The following is a 19,514-nucleotide window of genomic DNA, read 5'->3' on the forward strand; positions in this document are numbered from 1 at the left end:
AGTGCTGTATAGATACAATATGTCATTATAAAGCCTATTGTTTTTCATATATATTGTGCATTCACATCAGTCCCTAACCCTCATTGGCATACAATGTAAGGTCTAACTCACATTCATACATACACATACTAGGGACAATTTAGACAGGATCCAATTCACCTACCAGCATGTCTTCGGAGTGTGGGAGGAAACCCACGCAGGCACAGGACATGCAAACTCCAGGCCAGGTGGAATGACTTGTGTTGCTGTGTCATTTGTTAGTGCTGTATAGATAAAATATGTCATTATAAAGCCTATTGTTTTTCTGATTTGTTTTACTCTAGTTCATCACAGCAAAGCTTCGGAATTGGAAAAGAGTGTGTTGCTTAATTCTAAAAAATGGCAATATTATGGAACACCTGGATATAATGGGACACTCTCTTTTACCTGGAATGGTAGAACTCTTACCAGTCAACACATTCGCATAGAAGTTTGGGGCTATAATGAGTCAGGTAAGATGACATGATGAAATATGATAATAACCTTAGATTTTAATATAAATAACATAACCACATATCCAGGGCGGACTGACAACTCATGGGTCCCCCGGGCAATAGGGGATCATGGGGCCCCTGTGTCCTTGCCCACACTCAAAAAAGCCTATGAAAAAGGCACCATGGGCATCTCATGGCGCTCCCTACTGACCCCGGGCCCTCGGGCAGTGCCTGAGTTTCCAAATGGTCAGTCCGCCCCTGCACGTATCACCACTCACATTTATAAACTATTATAAGTGAATTAATAATGAGTAAATAGTTCAAATCAGCTTTAATAAGTAAATAATTCACATTCAGCTGTCTATAATTCACATAAATATCATATCACTAAAGGATATGTTCACCTTAAAATAAATAAATAAATAAATGCACTTTTTTTTTTTTGCAGGTTAAAAAATGTGCATTTACTATTCATTTTTCTTAGGAGCAGATCGCAGATACAGTGTCAGGCTCCTGCAGACTGTTGCTGTAGCTGTCTGCCCATACCTCCAATACAGTTACTTCAGTCCTGGAAGAATCAATAAAGTTCTAGGATGCTCACCAGCGTCCTTGTAGTTAATTGAAATCTACAAGTTGTCAGCCGCAAAGGCTGTCGGTACTTATAGTCTAGTTTTGCACAGAACTCTGTCAGCCTTTTTAAATCGTGACAGCGGGTGCTGGAAGAAGATCCTCAGCCTGCTGTGACAGGGAGGACGGATCAGAGGGAGAGCTGCAGGAGCGGGAAACATATGACATGTTCCACCCTAAAAATGCTGAAACCTAACATGTTCTCGAAGGTGAACTTATCCTATAAATAATTCATAATTAATTTACTATGACTTAGGGTATTTGAGGTGTAATTCCGCCTTCTACATTTTGTCAAACATGACTAAATAAGGAAGGATGATGTAATCAACTTTGTGAGTTGTAATTTACTGGACATCTTACTCATTTATGATTAAAAAGGCTGGTAAAGTGGACCTGTACTTTGCCCATAATGGACAAAGAAACACACAAATTTGACGGGTAGGACTTCATGCAGGTTGTAGCGACTTTGCCTGTGCTCCCTGCCCATACTGCCCGAAGTGGCAAATTCATTTTACAGGGAGGATTTTAAGCAGACTGTTCTTTTCTCATTTTTTGGTTCCCTCTTTTTCATTATCCCCTTCATGACTGGTAAGGTAATGATCAAGAAGCAAAAGGAGAGGAGCACAGATGAAAAAAGCAGAAACAGTTTAGTCCTTTCACTGCAGGCCCTCAGGTACAACCTTCTCTCCAGCAGCTAGCAGCATAACAGTGGTTCCAAATCTCATGAAACTAGCACTTAGACACACGAGTGCACGAGATTCTGAGTGAACCAGCTTTAGTAAAAAAACCCCACAGTACCTTAGATGATCTCACACTGCAGGTACACAACTTTGAGGCTGTAGGACAGGCGTGCCAGGGTACAGTCGTATTGCAAAAAGTGAACTAATGAATTTTAGGAAAAAAGATTCTGCTTTGGCACAATTAACATTTCTAGTTTATTTCAGGGTCTTATATAGCACTGTCAATTTACACAGCACTTTACATATATATTGTGCATTCACATCAGTCTCTAACCCTCAAGGGGTGTATAATCTAAGGTCCCTAGCTTACATTCATATATACACATATTAAGGCCAATTTAGACAGGATCCAATTCACCTACCAGCATGTCTTTGGAGTATGGGAGGAAACCAGAGTACCCAGATGAAACCCACACAAGCACAGGGAGAACATGCAAACTCCAGGCAGGTGGTGCCGTGACTGGGATTTGAATCAACAACCCTAGTACTGCCAGGCGGAAGTGCTAACCATTTAGCCACTGTGCTGCCCAAGTTGTTCTCTACAAGATAAAATGTTTTGTTTTAATTGTGAGCCCTTTAAAAACATTACCACATGGAAGAAAAATATATTTGAAATATATTTTAAAAATATTCTTCCCAAATATATTGACATATATTCGAAATACTACAATTTTGGCCGTATTCAATATATGTGTATATATATATATACACCGGTGTGTATATATATATATATATATATATACTGCATGTTGAATTGCATCTTTTATATATTACAATATATATATATATATATATATATATATATATATATATACATTTTTACAAATATTTTTTTAAATATATTCTTCAGATTTCTGTTAACATATAAAAAAGTCATTTTAACATATATTTTTAAATATATTTGTAAATTCATTCCAAAAATTAAGAATAAATGTATTTTTAAAGACATACAGTATATTTGAAAGTGTATTTTTAAAAATATATTTCATATATTTTGTAATAAAAAAACGCATTTTAGCATACAGTATGTATATATATATATATATATATTTATTTATTTATTGAAATATATTGAATACGGCCAAAATTGTAGTTTTTCAAGTATATGTCAATATATTTGGGAAGAATATTTTTAAAATATATTTCAAATATATTTTTCTTCCATGTGGGTTAATCCACCCAAAACTGTTATACCAGTATTTTTTAGATGCTGGAAAGTAAAGCTACCTGCCATTTTCCTATATCTTGGAGAAATGTTATTGGTGAGATATCTTCTCATGAACTTTTGGGTCTGAAAGCCATTGTACAGGATTATCTCTACGTTGTTTGCAAAATAACCTTTAGTTTAAACTATTTGAGGGTGACTTGAAGTTTAACACTCATTGTTACAAGCCTGAAAGAAAGTTAAATAACTCAGAAAACATAAGTCTATTTTGCTTGCTGTAAATCTTGTGTAGCGCTACTGGTAGATATGGGTCCTCTGCTCTTTGTTTGGCCCTATCCAGAATCCCATGCCTGCTGACACCACCAGAATTGCTCGGCCGGGAAGTCTCCCTGTAATTACACAAGAAATATACAGACCTGTGATAAAACCAATGACCAGGTTGTATTGGTATCAATGTAATGATACAACAATGCAACAGTTCAGAGATTATACAAAAGACACAGTGAATCAACAAAGTAGCAATACCCTTTGGGGTGTGGCCACCTGTGTCCTGCAGGACCAAGAGCATAAACAATAGCTCTTTGACTGGGAGATCACTCCCCAAGTGAGACATGTGTGGATAAACAAGGAAATGAACTGGCTAGCTCACTTGTAGGCTCTCAGACAAGAGTCTAGGCTAAAGCCTAAGAACGTATTATACTGCCCTGCAAACCAGTATTGCTAACAGGAAAAACACTGAGTATGAGACAGTCTAAAAATTAGATCTTCTGCTGGCTCAGTTGGGGCCCTGATGTTGGTAAAATGCTGTCCCTTTAGGATGTGGAATGAACAGGATAATTCCTTTTTTGAGTTAAATTGGTTGGCACAGTTAAACAATTTTCACTTTAAGAAATGAGGTCATGGGCACAGTTAATTTTAAGAAATAGACTTGTTGGCAAGGATCACTTGTAGAGGTAAGGTCATGGGCACAGTTCATTTTAAGATATAGAATTGTTGGCAAGAATCACTTGAAAAGGGTGAATTTGTATGTTTGGGCCACTTTAAGAAGTAAGTTTGTACTTAAACAGGAAAAGCACCTTCAGCTGAAGCTGTCCATAGCCACAAGAGAAAGTTTCTTCCTAGCAAGGAGCCAGCAACCTGCAGGCAGTGATCACGATGGCAACTAAGAGATGGCAGTTTGCAGCAATAAAGCTCTGGTGAATTTGTCACTGATAAAGACCAATGCTGAATAGCGTTTATAACCTTGAAAAACCTGGTTGGCAACACACTAACTGTAACTGGTAACAATGGTGCATGGGTCAGAGACCCTCTCACCCAGTCTCCATGTGACAGTCAGAGAAGTGATACGCATCCTGTGGTGGGGGACCCCTTTAGTTGAAGATACAGCTATGTTGGATGTGAATCACATACTCCTGCAGCTGGAAGGTCTCCCTGGAGCAGCTCTCTTCACCTGAAGTTCGGCTTACTGGACTTCACAGCTTTCCCAGCTACTCTGTATACTCTGGCTCAACCCAGTCCAGTCCAAGACAGCAAGACTCTCACACACTCCTAAACTTGCAAAGTCTCTACATCTCCCCGTTTTTTTAAATCCTGCCACCCTTCATGATTGCTCATGGGTTCTGTAGTTGAACTTCATCTTCATTGTGAAGGAAGTTTTGCTTTCAGCCTACAATTCCCAGCAGTTTCTGAACACCTGTATTCAAGCTATGACAAGAAAAATTGCTGAATGCTGCCGTCTTGTGGATGAATAAAGTTCTGCATTCTAAGTAACAATGCATTGTGTTACTGTCAGGGCTCCCAGGTGTGACCAGAGGTGTGTGACTGACGCAGGGAAACGCAGACTTCAGATATGTTATAAACAATGTAATTTATTAACACTAACCATACAAACATAAACGCAGTGCAATACTAAAACATAATACAGTGCAAACAAACCAAACCAACCACCCACAGATAACAGTACATACAAGCAAGCGTCGTCAGGCAGGCCGGGTCAATATCAATAGGGCAGGTAGGTACAGGGGGAGCAAGCGGAGATGGGTCGGGGTAACAGGCCAGGTTCAGCAGGTAGCTAGCAGCGTAGTACAGAGAGTCAGGCAGAGGGATGGTCAGGGTCACAAGCCAGGGATCAGAACAGGTAGCAAGCAGCGTGGTACAGAGGGTCAGGCAGAGGGATGGTCAGGAGCGAGCCGGGATCAGAGCAGGAGAAGTCAGCAGCGGTTCAGATCAGGCAGGGTCAGCAAAGGAACAGAAACAGGATGCAGGACAGATACAGGGCCCAGGACAAACACAACACCAAGGCAGAGTCTGCAAGTCTGGCCATCCCTTAAATACACCAGTATCATCAGTTCCAGGTGTTAGCTGGCTGAAAGGTTGAGTCTCTGATTGCTGGGAGCACCCGCTGGCCAGCCCTGGTACTGCAGATCAAAAGGCAGGTGAGTCCCACCATTGCTGGCCAGTCCATTCCTGACAGTTACATACGCTTGTGCTAGTTAAGCCCTACCTATTAAGATATCATCCAATCTAATTTTGCAGTGAACCCATACAATGAATCATCACAAGCTTCTTGGACCTACCTCTACACACTTGATCCAACTCATCCAAATAACGGCAGCTTCACGTTCACTCCAGTTCCTGCACAATCACCATTTGATCAGTGGGATGTAGGGATGTTGAGGATCACAGCAAGTGACAAAAGTCCTGGAGAGAGGTACAGTACATATTAAAGCAGATGAGCTTATAACAAATACAAGTGTTTGAAGTGCATGATATTAACAGCCAGTATTGTTGTTAACTGGATTTTTGTAAGGATTGTGTGTAAGATGTACATTTGTAGAATTTAGGATTTGCAGGGTACATTTGTGATTATTTTTATTGTTATTTAATGCTTTTGGAGACAAAATAATTTACTAAGGTAACATCATAGCTTGCAATATTTATATGATAATTTTCATTCTTTGGTTTTGTTGGATGTGTGGAATATACTCAAATACGGCTATTTGTGTGGGCAAATTATACCTTGGGAGACTCTTACTTAGATAGCCTGCATTAGATCATGCCAGGGAGCGAGGTCATGACTCAACCTTTCTATAGCATGGCATTTCCTTTATTTTAGCCATTCTATTGTTGATCTACTCCTGCAGTTTGAATATCAGTCTTGCTGCATTGACCTAGCTTGCTTTTAACTCAGGATAATTGGCATGTGCACTAACATTTTGTTGAGAGTTTCCTGATGCAACTTGCATTTCATTGGTCCCTTAATGGTTGCAAGCCGTCTAAACTCTCTTCTGAGAGTTCTGCTTTGCTTTCTTCAAACATGACATGGTGTGGATTTACCAAAAAGTTGACTCCTCAATCCATGGTATATTCTTCCAGCAGAGTTGTAAAACATTCAAGTGGCCTTTATTAAACTTGAGACAGGCAAAATTTTGAACGGTTGTTTTCTCAATAGTAGCCTTATTCTATATACTTCCTTTTTTTTTCTTTATTTTGTTCAAGAGAGAAGCAAAATGGTACAATAAGCCACACAAGCCATATGAATAGACAGTGTCAGTATTATGAAATCCTACTAAACATGTATTAGCTCTGTTCCCTATTATCTATCTAGCATCCTATTCATGACTTGCTCATAGTCACACTGAGGTGCTATAGTCATTATCAAACTTTGCTTCCTCTGGTGTTTGAAACTTTTCAAAAAGAAAATAAGAAGTTCAAATAAAAATTATTCTTACCCCTATCCAAAGGGAAAAGGGGTAGAGAGATGTGGACTGTCTGTGTTCCAAAGGGGGTTATTAGTGATAACTGTATATTTCTTATGCTAGAATAATAAACACATATGTTGTCAAGTACAAAAGATGCCTGCAGATCCTTGCCTGTCATCCCTTAGATCTTTGCGGTCTGTTTAAAACCCACCTCAAGTGCAAAATAAATACCCATGTAGTGCCCCCTGCTCTCCCCCACACACTGCAAGATTTAAATGCTCATTAAGTCTAGGGGGTTGCAAAAGAGGCTGTGATACTTACCTTCTCCTTCCTCGCTCTAGTGGGCTTCATCAATTTGTGTGACCAATTTATCACAGCCCCTCTGTAAGCTGCTCCCTTCTGCCATCACACTCTTGCCTACATGATGTATGGTACAGCGTTAATAGCCGTGCACTAAACATGATGGTTTGGAGACTCACAGGCCAGAGCTGCTAGAAGGGGAGAAGAGCAACAAAGCCTGCTAGAGTGGGGTAGGTAATACAGCCTCTTTTGCAACCCCCTAGACTTAAGGAACATTTAACCCTCACAGAGTGGGTGAAACAACTGTAACTTTTTTTGTGTGCCTGAAGTTAGGCTTTAATGATGGTATAGCCTGCAGTTATTTCTGTAGCATGGTCACTCCTTGGCAATATAACTCATTTTAAACTTCAACAGAATTCCATTTTGAAAACATGGTGGTTAGAGATGAGCGAATCGAACTAGGCGAACCGGAATTCGAGTCGAATTTCAGGAAATATTCGATTCGTGTCGAAACCGAAATTTTGCCTACTTCGGGTGCGCGAATCGAACATTTCCCGATCAGCCGGCAAAAGTGTCCCTGCAGTGAGCTCCGCTATTTCTGACAGTTCTCTGACAGAAGGAACACATGTTTAGCGGTTGAAACATTGTATCTATTAGTTTACATTTAGGATACAGATGTTTCAACCACTGTACATGTGAAGAAGTTGTGAGAGAACTGTCAGAAATAGAGGAACTCTGCACATACACTTTTTGCCGGCTTGGAATTATTCTTCTTTTCATCCTACTTCTTCTTCTTCTTCATCCTCAGAAGAAGAGGATGAGGATGAGGATGAAGAAGAAGAAGAAGAAGAAGAAGAAGAAGAAGAAGTAGGATGAAAAGAAGAATAATTCCAAGCCGGCAAAAAGTGTATGTGCAGAGTTCCTCTATTTCTGACAGTTCTCTCACAGCTTCTTCACATGTACAGCGGTTGAAACATCTGTATCCTAAATGGAAACTAATAGATACAATTTGTATCTATTAGTTTCCATTTAGGATACAGATATTTCAACCGCTGTACATGTGAAGAAGCTGTGAGAGAACTGTCAGAAATAGAGGAACTCTGCACATACACTTTTTGCCGGCTTGGAATTATTCTTCTTTTCATTCTTCTTCTTCTTCCTCATCCTCATCCTCATCCTCATCCTCTTCTTCTGAGGATGAGGATGAAGAAGAAGAAGAAGAAGAAGTAGGATGAAAAGAAGAATAATTCCAAGCCGGCAAAAAGTGTATGTGCAGAGTTCCTCTATTCTGCAGATACACTTAGAGGAGCTCTGCAGATACACTTAGAGGAGCTCTGCACATACACTTTTTGCCGGCTTGGAATTAATCTTATTTTCATCCTACTTCTTCTTCTTCTTCTTCTTCTTCTTCATCCTCATCCTCAGAAGAAGAAGAGGATGAGGATGAGGATGAAGAAGAAGAAGAAGAAGTAGGATGAAAATAAGAATAATTCCAAACCGGAAAAAAGTGTATGTGCAGAGCTCCTCTAAGTGTATCTGCAGAGCTCCTCTAAGTGTATCTGCAGAATAGAGGAACTCTGCACATACACTTTTTGCCGGAAACCGCTGTATGGAGTGAATGTCCCAGAACTGTCAGAAATAGACTATTTATGACAGTTCTGGGACATTCACTGCATACAGCTGTTTTAACCGCTGTATGGAGGGAATGTCATGGAACTGTCAGAAATAGACTATTAATGACAGTTCTGGGACTGTCCTTCAATGCAGCGGTTGAAACATTGTATGTATTTGTTTCCATAAATGGATCCATTTATGGAAACAAATACATACAATGTTTCAACCGCTGCATGGAAGGACAGTCCCAGAACTGTCATTAATAGTCTATTTCTGACAGTTCCATGACATTCCCTCCATACAGCGGTTAAAACAGCTGTATGGAGTGAATGTCCCAGATCTATCAGAAATAGACTATTTATGACAGTTCTGGGACATTCACTGCATACAGCTGTTTTAACCGCTGTATGGAGGGAATGTCATGGAACTGTCAGAAATAGACTATTAATGACAGTTCTGGGACTGTCCTTCCATGCAGCGGTTGAAACATTGTATGTATTTGTTTCCATAAATGGATCCATTTATGGAAACAAATACATACAATGTTTCAACCGCTGCATGGAAGGACAGTCCCAGAACTGTCATTAATAGTCTATTTCTGACAGTTCTATGACATTCCCTCCATACAGCGGTTGAAACCGCTGTATGGAGTGAATGTCCCAGAACTGTCAGAAATAGACAGAAACTGTCACAGAACTGTCCTTCTTCTCATCCTTCTCCTTCTTCTCATCCTTCTTCTCATCCTTCTTCTCATCCTTCTCCTTCTTCTCATCCTTCTCCTTCTTCTCATCCTTCTCCTTCTGCTCATCCTTCTTCTCATCCTTCTCCTTCTTCTCATCCTTCTCCTTCTCCTTCTTCTCATCCTTCTCCTTCTCCTTCTTCTCATCCTTCTCCTTCTCATCCTTCTCCTTCTCCTTCTCATCCTTCTCCTTCTTCTCATCCTTCTCCTTCTTCTCATCCTTCTCCTTCTCCTTCTTCTCATCCTTCTCCTTCTCCTTCTCATCCTTCTCCTTCTTCTCATCCTTCTCCTTCTCCTCATCCTTTTTCTTCTCATCCTTCTCCTTCTCCTTCTTCTCATCCTTCTCCTTCTTCTCATCCTTCTCCTTCTTCTCATCCTTCTCCTTCTTCTCATCCTTCTCCTTCTTCTCCTTCTTCTCATCATTCTCCTTCTTCTCATCCTTCTCCTTCTTCTCATCCTTCTCATCCTTCTTCTCATCCTTCTTCTTCTCATCCTTCTCCTTCTTCTCATCCTTCTCCTTCTCCTTCTTCTCATCCTTCTCCTTCTTCTCATCCTTCTCCTTCTTCTCATCCTTCTCCTTCTCATCCTTCTCCTTCTCCTTCTTCTCTTCCTTCTCCTTCTTCTCATCCTTCTCCTTCTTCTCATCCTTCTTCTTCTCATCCTTCTCCTCCTTCTTCTCATCCTTCTTCTCATCCTTCTTCTTCTCATCCTTCTCCTTCTTCTCATCCTTCTCCTTCTCCTCCTTCTCATCCTTCTCCTTCTTCTCATCCTTCTCCTTCTTCTCATCCTTCTCCTTCTTCTCATCCTTCTCCTTCTTCTCATCCTTCTCCTTCTCCTTCTTCTCTTCCTTCTCCTTCTTATCATCCTTCTCCTTCTTCTCATCATTCTCCTTCTTCTCATCCTTCTCCTTCTTCTCATCCTTCTTCTTCTCATCCTTTTCCTTCTTCTCATCCTTCTTCTTCTCATCCTTCTTCTTCTCATCCTTCTCCTTCTCATCCTTCTCTTTCTTCTCATCCTTCTCCTTCTCCTTCTTCTCATCCTTCTCCTTCTTCTCATCCTTCTCCTTCTCCTTCTTCTCATCCTTCTCCTTATTCTCAGCCTTCTTCTTCTCATCCTTCTCCTTCTCATCCTTCTCCTTCTCATCCTTCTCCTTCTTCTCATCCTTCTCCTTCTTCTCATCCTTCTCCTTCTCCTTCTTCTCATCCTTCTCCTTCTCCTTCTTCTCATCCTTCTCCTTCTCCTTCTTCTCATCCTTCTCCTTCTTCTCATCCTTCTCCTTCTTCTCATCCTTCTCCTTCTCCTTCTTCTCATCCTTCTCCTTCTCCTCATCCTTTTTCTTCTCATCCTTCTCCTTCTCCTTCTTCTCATCCTTCTCCTTCTTCTCATCCTTCTCCTTCTTCTCATCCTTCTCCTTCTTCTCATCCTTCTCCTTCTTCTCATCCTTCTCCTTCTCCTTCTTCTCTTCCTTCTCCTTCTTATCATCCTTCTCCTTCTTCTCATCATTCTCCTTCTTCTCATCCTTCTTCTTCTTCTCATCCTTCTTCTTCTCATCCTTTTCCTTCTTCTCATCCTTCTTCTTCTCATCCTTCTTCTTCTCATCCTTCTCCTTCTCATCCTTCTCTTTCTTCTCATCCTTCTCCTTCTCCTTCTTCTCATCCTTCTCCTTCTTCTCATCCTTCTCCTTCTTCTCATCCTTCTCCTTATTCTCAGCCTTCTTCTTCTCATCCTTCTCCTTCTCATCCTTCTCCTTCTCATCCTTCTCCTTCTTCTCATCCTTCTCCTTCTTCTCATCCTTCTCCTTCTCCTTCTTCTCATCCTTCTCCTTCTCCTTCTTCTCATCCTTCTCCTTCTCCTTCTTCTCATCCTTCTCCTTCTTCTCATCCTTCTCCTTCTTCTCATCCTTCTCCTTCTCCTTCTTCTCATCCTTCTCCTTCTCCTCATCCTTTTTCTTCTCATCCTTCTCCTTCTCCTTCTTCTCATCCTTCTCCTTCTTCTCATCCTTCTCCTTCTTCTCATCCTTCTCCTTCTTCTCATCCTTCTCCTTCTTCTCCTTCTTCTCATCATTCTCCTTCTTCTCATCCTTCTCCTTCTTCTCATCCTTCTCATCCTTCTTCTCATCCTTCTTCTTCTCATCCTTCTCCTTCTTCTCATCCTTCTCCTTCTCCTTCTTCTCATCCTTCTCCTTCTTCTCATCCTTCTCCTTCTCATCCTTCTCCTTCTCCTTCTTCTCTTCCTTCTCCTTCTTCTCATCCTTCTCCTTCTTCTCATCCTTCTTCTTCTCATCCTTCTCCTCCTTCTTCTCATCCTTCTTCTCATCCTTCTTCTTCTCATCCTTCTCCTTCTTCTCATCCTTCTCCTTCTCCTTCTTCTCATCCTTCTCCTTCTTCTCATCCTTCTCCTTCTTCTCATCCTTCTCCTTCTTCTCATCCTTCTCCTTCTTCTCATCCTTCTCCTTCTCCTTCTTCTCTTCCTTGTCCTTCTTATCATCCTTCTCCTTCTTCTCATCATTCTCCTTCTTCTCATCCTTCTCCTTCTTCTCATCCTTCTTCTTCTCATCCTTTTCCTTCTTCTCATCCTTCTTCTTCTCATCCTTCTTCTTCTCATCCTTCTCCTTCTCATCCTTCTCTTTCTTCTCATCCTTCTCCTTCTCCTTCTTCTCATCCTTCTCCTTCTTCTCATCCTTCTCCTTCTCCTTCTTCTCATCCTTCTCCTTATTCTCAGCCTTCTTCTTCTCATCCTTCTCCTTCTCATCCTTCTCCTTCTCATCCTTCTCCTTCTTCTCATCCTTCTCCTTCTTCTCATCCTTCTCCTTCTCCTTCTTCTCATCCTTCTCCTTCTCCTTCTCCTTCTTCTCATCCTTCTCCTTCTCCTTCTTCTCATCCTTCTCCTTCTTCTCATCCTTCTCCTTCTTCTCACCCTTCTCCTTCTCCTTCTTCTCATCCTTCTCCTTCTCCTTCTTCTCATCCTTCTCCTTCTCCTTCTCCTTCCTCATCTCCAAGGGCATTTAAATTAAAGGTACAGTGTTCTGCACTAATTTAAAGGCTCTCTGAAGCCTAGAAACCCTTTAAATAAGTCATCTTCGTAGCGGAGAAATTCGCATCGAATCGAATTTCACACTGGAATTCGCCGAATCAGCCGAATCGAATTTTTCATTTCTTCGCTCATCTCTAATGGTGGTAACCAAAATGGTGTACCTTTTTATATGGCAGAGTGGGTCTACACCTAAAATGATTAGAAAACTTACTTAGTAATTGACTTACTGTCTGCAATTTCTCCCTTTTCAAGGTTTTATTATTATGAATATTGTTGTTATTATTATTATTATTATTATTATTACAATTATTATTATATAGATGTTCACATGCTTTTACCATCAGTGACTTGATTCTTTAAGGTTCCATTTGCATCTGTGCTTTCCGGCAATGTGCACATTCATAGAACACACAAAAAAAGTGCATCACACTTGTGGTGCCATTTATTAATGGCATTTCAAAATGTTCAAAAAATGCGGCAAACACACAGTAAAAATACACACACATGAAGATGGCAAAATGCTCTATGAGCTGCAGTACTTTGCCAAGTTTGTTGGTCTTAGGACAGCTCATTGAAATCAGCTAATTAAAATCATTGGCTGCCTATGTGCACCAGAAAAATGCACAAGAAAAGGTAATTTTCAATATTTAATAGATACAGTATATGACAATGAAATTTGGTGCCAATGCTGGTTGATCGAAAAAAAAAAACCTGAGATTTTTGTGATTATTATTATTATTACTTAAGTATTATTTTAGAAGCCATTTATGCAGAAAAATAGAAAATCATAGAGTCCAAAATACATTTACTTACAGCTGCAGTTAACAAAATGAACAGTTTAGTTGTTTTGACACATTCACATTGAAAACAACATAGTAGAGTCTGCAAGTACTACTTTTGCTGGTATATGATTTTTTTTAAATTTTATTTCCATTCATTTCTGGACACATTCAAAAATTAATCGGTAAAGCAATAATGGAATTCTAGAACAATGTGGATAAAATAATCACAATAACTCAGTGATCCTATTGTGGACATGGATCCATTTCTGTGCCAGTGTTGTACAAAGCATGAAAAGTGCTTTCCTTCTGAGCTCTCTCTGGATTTATAAGGCAAAGTTTATACTTTATTTTATGAAGTTCTTTTAAAGTACTATAGTTGAGTGCCATTTTTGACATATATTTCAGATGGTTCTTACTGGAACTGACATAATATGCAATGAGGATGCAAATCTATGCAACTTACATACTATACAAATCCAAGTGCTGTATATGTGAATAATCCCCTTGTAAAACAATCCATTCATTTTAAAATAGAAATGAAAGGCAAGACATTTTGTATACATATAAAAAAACATTATAAACATTATAAATACCTTTTTTTAATAAGTGGCCACATACAGTATTCTCTGTTCTCAGCTGCATAAGTAGCTCAGTGAGGTAAGGGAGGAGAATCGGCACCACAATGGTCTTCCCAGTGAATGGCTGTGCAAGGAGGGGAGGCATGTTAGCACAAGCCTGATCATTTGAGGAGAGCAGTTCAGTTCCCAGCACAGCTAGAAAATTGACCAGGCTGTGCTCTCATGCTTAGTGTGGTCAGGTTTTAATAGAAAAGCAGAGGGAACACCAAAGGAAGCATTACAAAGAGAACAGGATACTTTTCAAACAAGTACATGGTACAGCAGGCACATATCAGCAATATTAAAAGTTGGGTTTACATTTGCTTTAATATTGGTCTGTGTTTAGGGAGGCACAATTCATATAGTGCAGCCGAACATTACCTTGTTGCTTTTTCAGATTTACTTTTTTCCAAAAATAACACCTCTCATGCATGAAGCTGATGAAGGATTTGTTGTAAGTATTAGAACAAAGATACATTTGAGTTGCTATCATTTTTCTAGCACAGGCTGTGAGAAACAACAGCTTAAGATCGTGTCAGTATTATCATTGATTTTTTTAAAATAATTTTAACTTGATGTGTTTCCTCCAAACGATCTCAATACAGCATGTTTTTGTATACTCAGGAACGTTCACGCAATATGGAGTCCTGTCCATGCCTTAGCCTGGCACCTATCAGAAAGTTTCAGGGATGATCCTGCTCGATGGGCAACTGATAAGTGTGTGAACTGGAGATATGATGAGAAGAACAAACTGCCTGACTTCTTGACGGAAGTTGCAGACTGTCCTTGCACTTTGCAACAATCCAGAGCTGACATTGGTAGATACCATGTATGTGCCTAATGAGTTCAAACAATACAAGATTTGGTATAGTCATATGAATATCATTTTAATTGGAGGTTATACACTGTAAAAGATATATGGACAAGTACAAGATTGAAATTAAATCCTCACTGATCTCTGTAACTGCAGACACCGTAGATTAATTATCATCAAAGTTTACAATGACATTGGGGTATCAGCTGTTTTCTCTCTCTCCTTTTCCTGTGCACTGGCTTTGTGATTACATTAGAGATTAGAAGGCTAGTGGTGTAGCTATGGGGGGGTGTGACCACACCCGGGTGACACCCACCAGAAGGGTGACACCCACCAGAAGGGTGACACCAGGGCCGAAACTAGGGTGGGATATGCCCCAGGCATTGAGAGGGGCGGAACCACCAGAAATCCTGGGAATGGAGTGTGGGTCTTCCCCCAGCTATGCCCACCCTTCACCAACCTCACCATTCTCCTGGGACTTTGCTTCCCCCTCTCCATCACCAGTGCCTGATCTGCCCACAGTGTCACTGCTCCCTTCTCTTGAATGAGAACCAGCGTCCAGGAGGGATAGCAGCAGAGCAAGGCACTCATCCTCCAGCTTTAGCTGTGTCAGAAGAGCCCGAAGGAGGGCACTGTCATGTGCAAGCAGTGCAACTTCTACTGTGAGCTCTGCCACTTCTCCTGTTGTGGGCCCTGGGGAGCTCTGGAAAATACCACCTGGTACCACCCACTCGACCAAGAGCAGGAGAACCACAGCATGTACTTTGTCTGTGTGCAGTGCAAGACCCCGTATGCTGAAGGAGGGCCGGCACCACAACCAGGGGTGTATTTACCACAAGGCAAACAAGGCATTTGCCTAGGGCAGCATTTTTTAGGAGGGGCAGCACTGCCCCTCAGAAGAAGGGACGGAAGAAGGGACACACGTGGCATGGGGACCTGGTGGGTTCCGAGAGAGGCTGCGAGTTGCATTACAGTGGATGCACAACCCGACTCTCGTTCCAGGGGATGTCCGGAGCTTTCTCTCTCTCGCCATGGGGGATGGTGGCTGGTGTATGGGAGGCAGTATTAGCGGAAGGCTCTCTCGGGTGGGTCGCAGGGGCGTTGTTGGTCAATGTCAGGCTCTCTCTGCGGGGGGACTACAACCACAAGTGCAAGACTCTGGGGAGCCACGTGGAAGCTGCACAAAGTGAGGGTGGGCACTGGGGGAGGGGGGAACAAAGAGGGGCATGGGTAAGTTTCACAAGGTGGGATTTTCACAACGGTAAGGGGGGGAGTGCACAAGGTAAGGGGGGAAGCGGAAGCTGTACAAGATGAGAGGAGAGGGGGGTACACAAGTGTTTGAGGGAGGAGGAAAAGGTGAAGGGGGGCAAGGGGCAGATGGAGAACAAGGTGATGGAGGTGCACAAGATGAGGGGGGAAGGGGGGTGCACAAGATGAGGGTGCAAAAGGGGATGCACAAAATATGGAAGGAAGGGAAGCTTCACAGGGAGAATGGGGTGCACAAGGTGGGGGGGGGGGAGCTGCACAAGTTGAAGGTGAGAGGGAAGGACAACGTAAGTGTGTGTGTGTGTGGGGGGGGTGACACCATGTTTTACAGCACCAGGTGACACCAACCCTAGTGACACCACTGCCTGCAGCTACATGGGTCAGTCAGTACATGTTTTATTTATTACTTGTTAATATGTAACAAAGTGCTACTTTAAGGTTGACATGAGCTCAAAAAGTGAAGATGTGCTATTGTATAGGGAACATCAAGAAATGTCAACTGTGCCTAAGCAGTTCCCTAAAAAAAATTGTTTGGAATTCCTTCTGAAAAAAGCAATGTGTTTTATGGTATGTGAGTGTGCCTAGGCACTTCTGTACCTACAGCTTCATAGCCCGGTAGTGTTATGCAAACTACAATGTAAGATCTAAGGTAATGAGGTTTCTGACTGCCTCTACCAAGATGGCCACTTTCACACAGAGACACTATGCAAAACAAGCCAATAAGTAAGTAGTGTGGAAAAGATTAGCTGCAGTGAGATCGCAGTAATACTGGAGACTAATCCTATGTCTTTTGCCTGCCTTTGTTTAGGGGCACAGATTCTAGAGTTTAGTTTCTCTTTGAGATTCAACAAAAATGCTGTAAAATATCAATTGTTCATCTTACAATTCACTGTCAAGAAAGAAAATGTTTTTAACCACTTGCCTACCGGGCACTTTTCCCCCATTCCTGCCTAGGCAAATTTTCACCTTTCAGTGCCATCGCACTTTAAATGACAATTGCACGGTCATGCAACAGTGTACCCATATGACATTTTTATAATTTTTTTTTTCACACAGATAGATTACTTTTGGTGGTATTTAATCACCACTGGGTTTTAAAAATGTTTGCGCTATAAATGAAAAAATACAGAAAATATAAAATTGTTTTTGTTTCTGTTAAAAAATTTAGCAAATATGTAGTTTTTCTACATAAATGTAGGCCACAATGTATTTTGCGATATTTCTTTGGTGAAAATAACCCAAATCAGTGTTTATAATTTAGTTGGTAGGAAAGTTATTGAGTTTACAAACTATGGTGTATATCTAAAAATCAGTAAATCCTGATGTACTGAATGCTGATCTCATTTCTTGAGACCCAAAAATGCCAGGACAGTACAAATACCCCCAAATGACCAACTTTCGGAAAATAGACAGTCTGAGGTATTTAGTAAGAGGCATGGGAAGTTTTTTGAAGTTGTAATTTTTTGTCATAATTTTGAGAAAAATTAAGAAATGAAAAAAAAGTTTTCACAATTTTTAATTTTTTTTTACATATTGTCACCAATGCAGTACAGCGTCACCATATAACTGCTGCAGCAGTGATCAGGGACAGTATGTAAACATGTTTAAAATATTTAAACTTTTTTTTATTTTTTATTACTTTTTTAAATTGTTTTATGATTTTTTTTCTACTCTGGTGACCAGAGCAATTCAATGTTACCATACCATAGTAACATTGTACTATTCTGGGCAAGTGATCGGGACTTTTTTTTTTACATTATGATTGCTTATACCAACCAGTTTCATTGGTATAAACATACATTTTTATCTGGGCGGCACTACTGCCATGAATGTCAGAATAAGAGCAAGAATTGTGGGGACACAATTCAGGGCTAACTCTAAACTGTTCATCTGTAAAGGGTACCATTGTCTTTGCCATTTTATGGGCTAATGCAATTGTGGGTTTTGGCGTGTTTGGCATGATTTACTTGATGCAATATAAATATATTTTACCAAAAAAAAAAAAAAAAGAGAACAGGCATTGTATTGTGTTTGGGTGCAGAAAATATGCATTTGATAACCAGCTGTGCAAAATGCATGTTATATAAAAACTACAATTGCAACCATTTTCCAGGGCCTCTGCTTTCAGAAAATGTTTGAGTTCTAAGTAATTTTCTAGCAAAATATGTTAATTTTTACATGTGTGTGAAAAACTAAAAAAAATCTCCATGCTCAAAGTGGTTGAAGCATATTTTGTGGATGCAAGAACTGCAGTATACACGTGCAGTGTATACAGTGAGTTCAGAGTCTATTTACCTATTCTTCTTAAAGAACTGTTTAGCATGATCTGGCTGTGCCCACTATTTTTTTGCAGCATGCTATGTGCGTTGCAGGACTGCCGTCTTTACTAAGTCAGGGGTGTGCCCTAGGTCACAATTCTAACACTGACCCTGCTACTACAAATTTTCATAATTTTCACTCTTACAGTGATAAAAAAAAAACATAGCATGGCTCTAAAAAAAAAATTTGTAATTTGTAGAATATAGTTTTTATATATTTTCTAAAGTTTTTTTAAAGAATAAGTTCACCTTTGGAACATGGTGCATGTACATGCACATGTTCCCGGTTCTGTCTCCTCTATCTCTGACCCCCCTCACCATGTGACAGTGAGTAGATCTTCTCAATGCACCCGTTGTCAGAATTTAAAAACTCTGCAGTCATGCGGGACTTTGTCCACATGGTCACATCATTCATTTACAGAGCTCTGTGAATGAATGAACTACATCTACCGCTAGCCTACTGCTAGTTAACTGTGAGTGCCCTGGTGAGCTCTCTCAGACAGGTGTTTGGGAAGTGTTTTAACGCTTCTTAACGCCTATGAAAATTCTGCACATGGCAGCACACAGTGCTGTTCACACTTAAGCGTTAGCGTCGATGCAAAACTGATGCCTCATGTTCAGTCAGGAGGAGTTGAAGCCTCCCATTCAAGTCTATAGTGCCGCAGTTGCAAGGCGTTTGTGGACCGTTAATGCCATTTAACTTCAATATAGGCATTTGTGGTGCGGTTTAACGCTTGACAAATGCCTATCAAACGCATAGGGTGTTTGGGGAGCATTTGAGAAGCGTTAAAAATGCTTCCCAAACGCCTGTCAAACGCTATAGGGGCATTTGGCAAGAGTTAGAAATAAGTCAAGTGTGAACGAGCCCTTATGGTAAAAAAATGCTGTGCAGTATCTCTCCCAGCCCCCCCCCCAATACTCACCTAAGCCCCCTCTCGATCCAGCAATGTGCACTGGAATCTCGGCTATCCCAGGACTCCCTCTCCTCACTGGCTGAGACAGAAGCGGGAGCTATTGGATCCCACTGCTGTCAATCACAGCCGGTGAGCCAATGAGAAGATAGAGGGGACAGGGCCGAGCCACATGTCCATTCATGCATAGAGCAGCGGGTGCCCCATAGCCACACTTTAAATGTACCCCAGCACTGTAGTTTAAAGAACTCATGTAAAGTTTTTTGGACACTTAATAAGGGTTTATTTTAACAGCCGCTAGTCTACAATGCTTACAAGCGCTATACTAATTTGCACTTATGTATTTTATTAGCAGCACTTCCTATGCTTTCTCCATCACAAGAGCATTATCTATATGGCTGCTGGGAACCTGAC

General features: G+C 40.8%; 1 protein-coding gene across 1 annotated transcript in view; it reads left to right on the forward strand.

The window, feature by feature from the left end:
• The window catches only part of SUSD2 (sushi domain containing 2), a 271,052-nt gene that overhangs the window by 85,565 nt on the left and 165,973 nt on the right, over nucleotides 1–19,514 (forward strand). Inside the window, exons 4-6 of the mRNA XM_089677367.1 lie at nucleotides 324–491; nucleotides 5,541–5,715; nucleotides 14,416–14,620. Of these exons, the coding sequence (XP_089533493.1) occupies nucleotides 324–491; nucleotides 5,541–5,715; nucleotides 14,416–14,620 (548 nt within the window). The remainder of the gene's footprint in view (nucleotides 1–323; nucleotides 492–5,540; nucleotides 5,716–14,415; nucleotides 14,621–19,514) is intronic.

Source organism: Staurois parvus, unplaced genomic scaffold (genome assembly GCF_062004578.1).
Source record: "Staurois parvus isolate SC_StPar_1 unplaced genomic scaffold, SC_StPar_1.0 ptg000014l, whole genome shotgun sequence".
NCBI lineage: Eukaryota > Metazoa > Chordata > Amphibia > Anura > Ranidae > Staurois > Staurois parvus.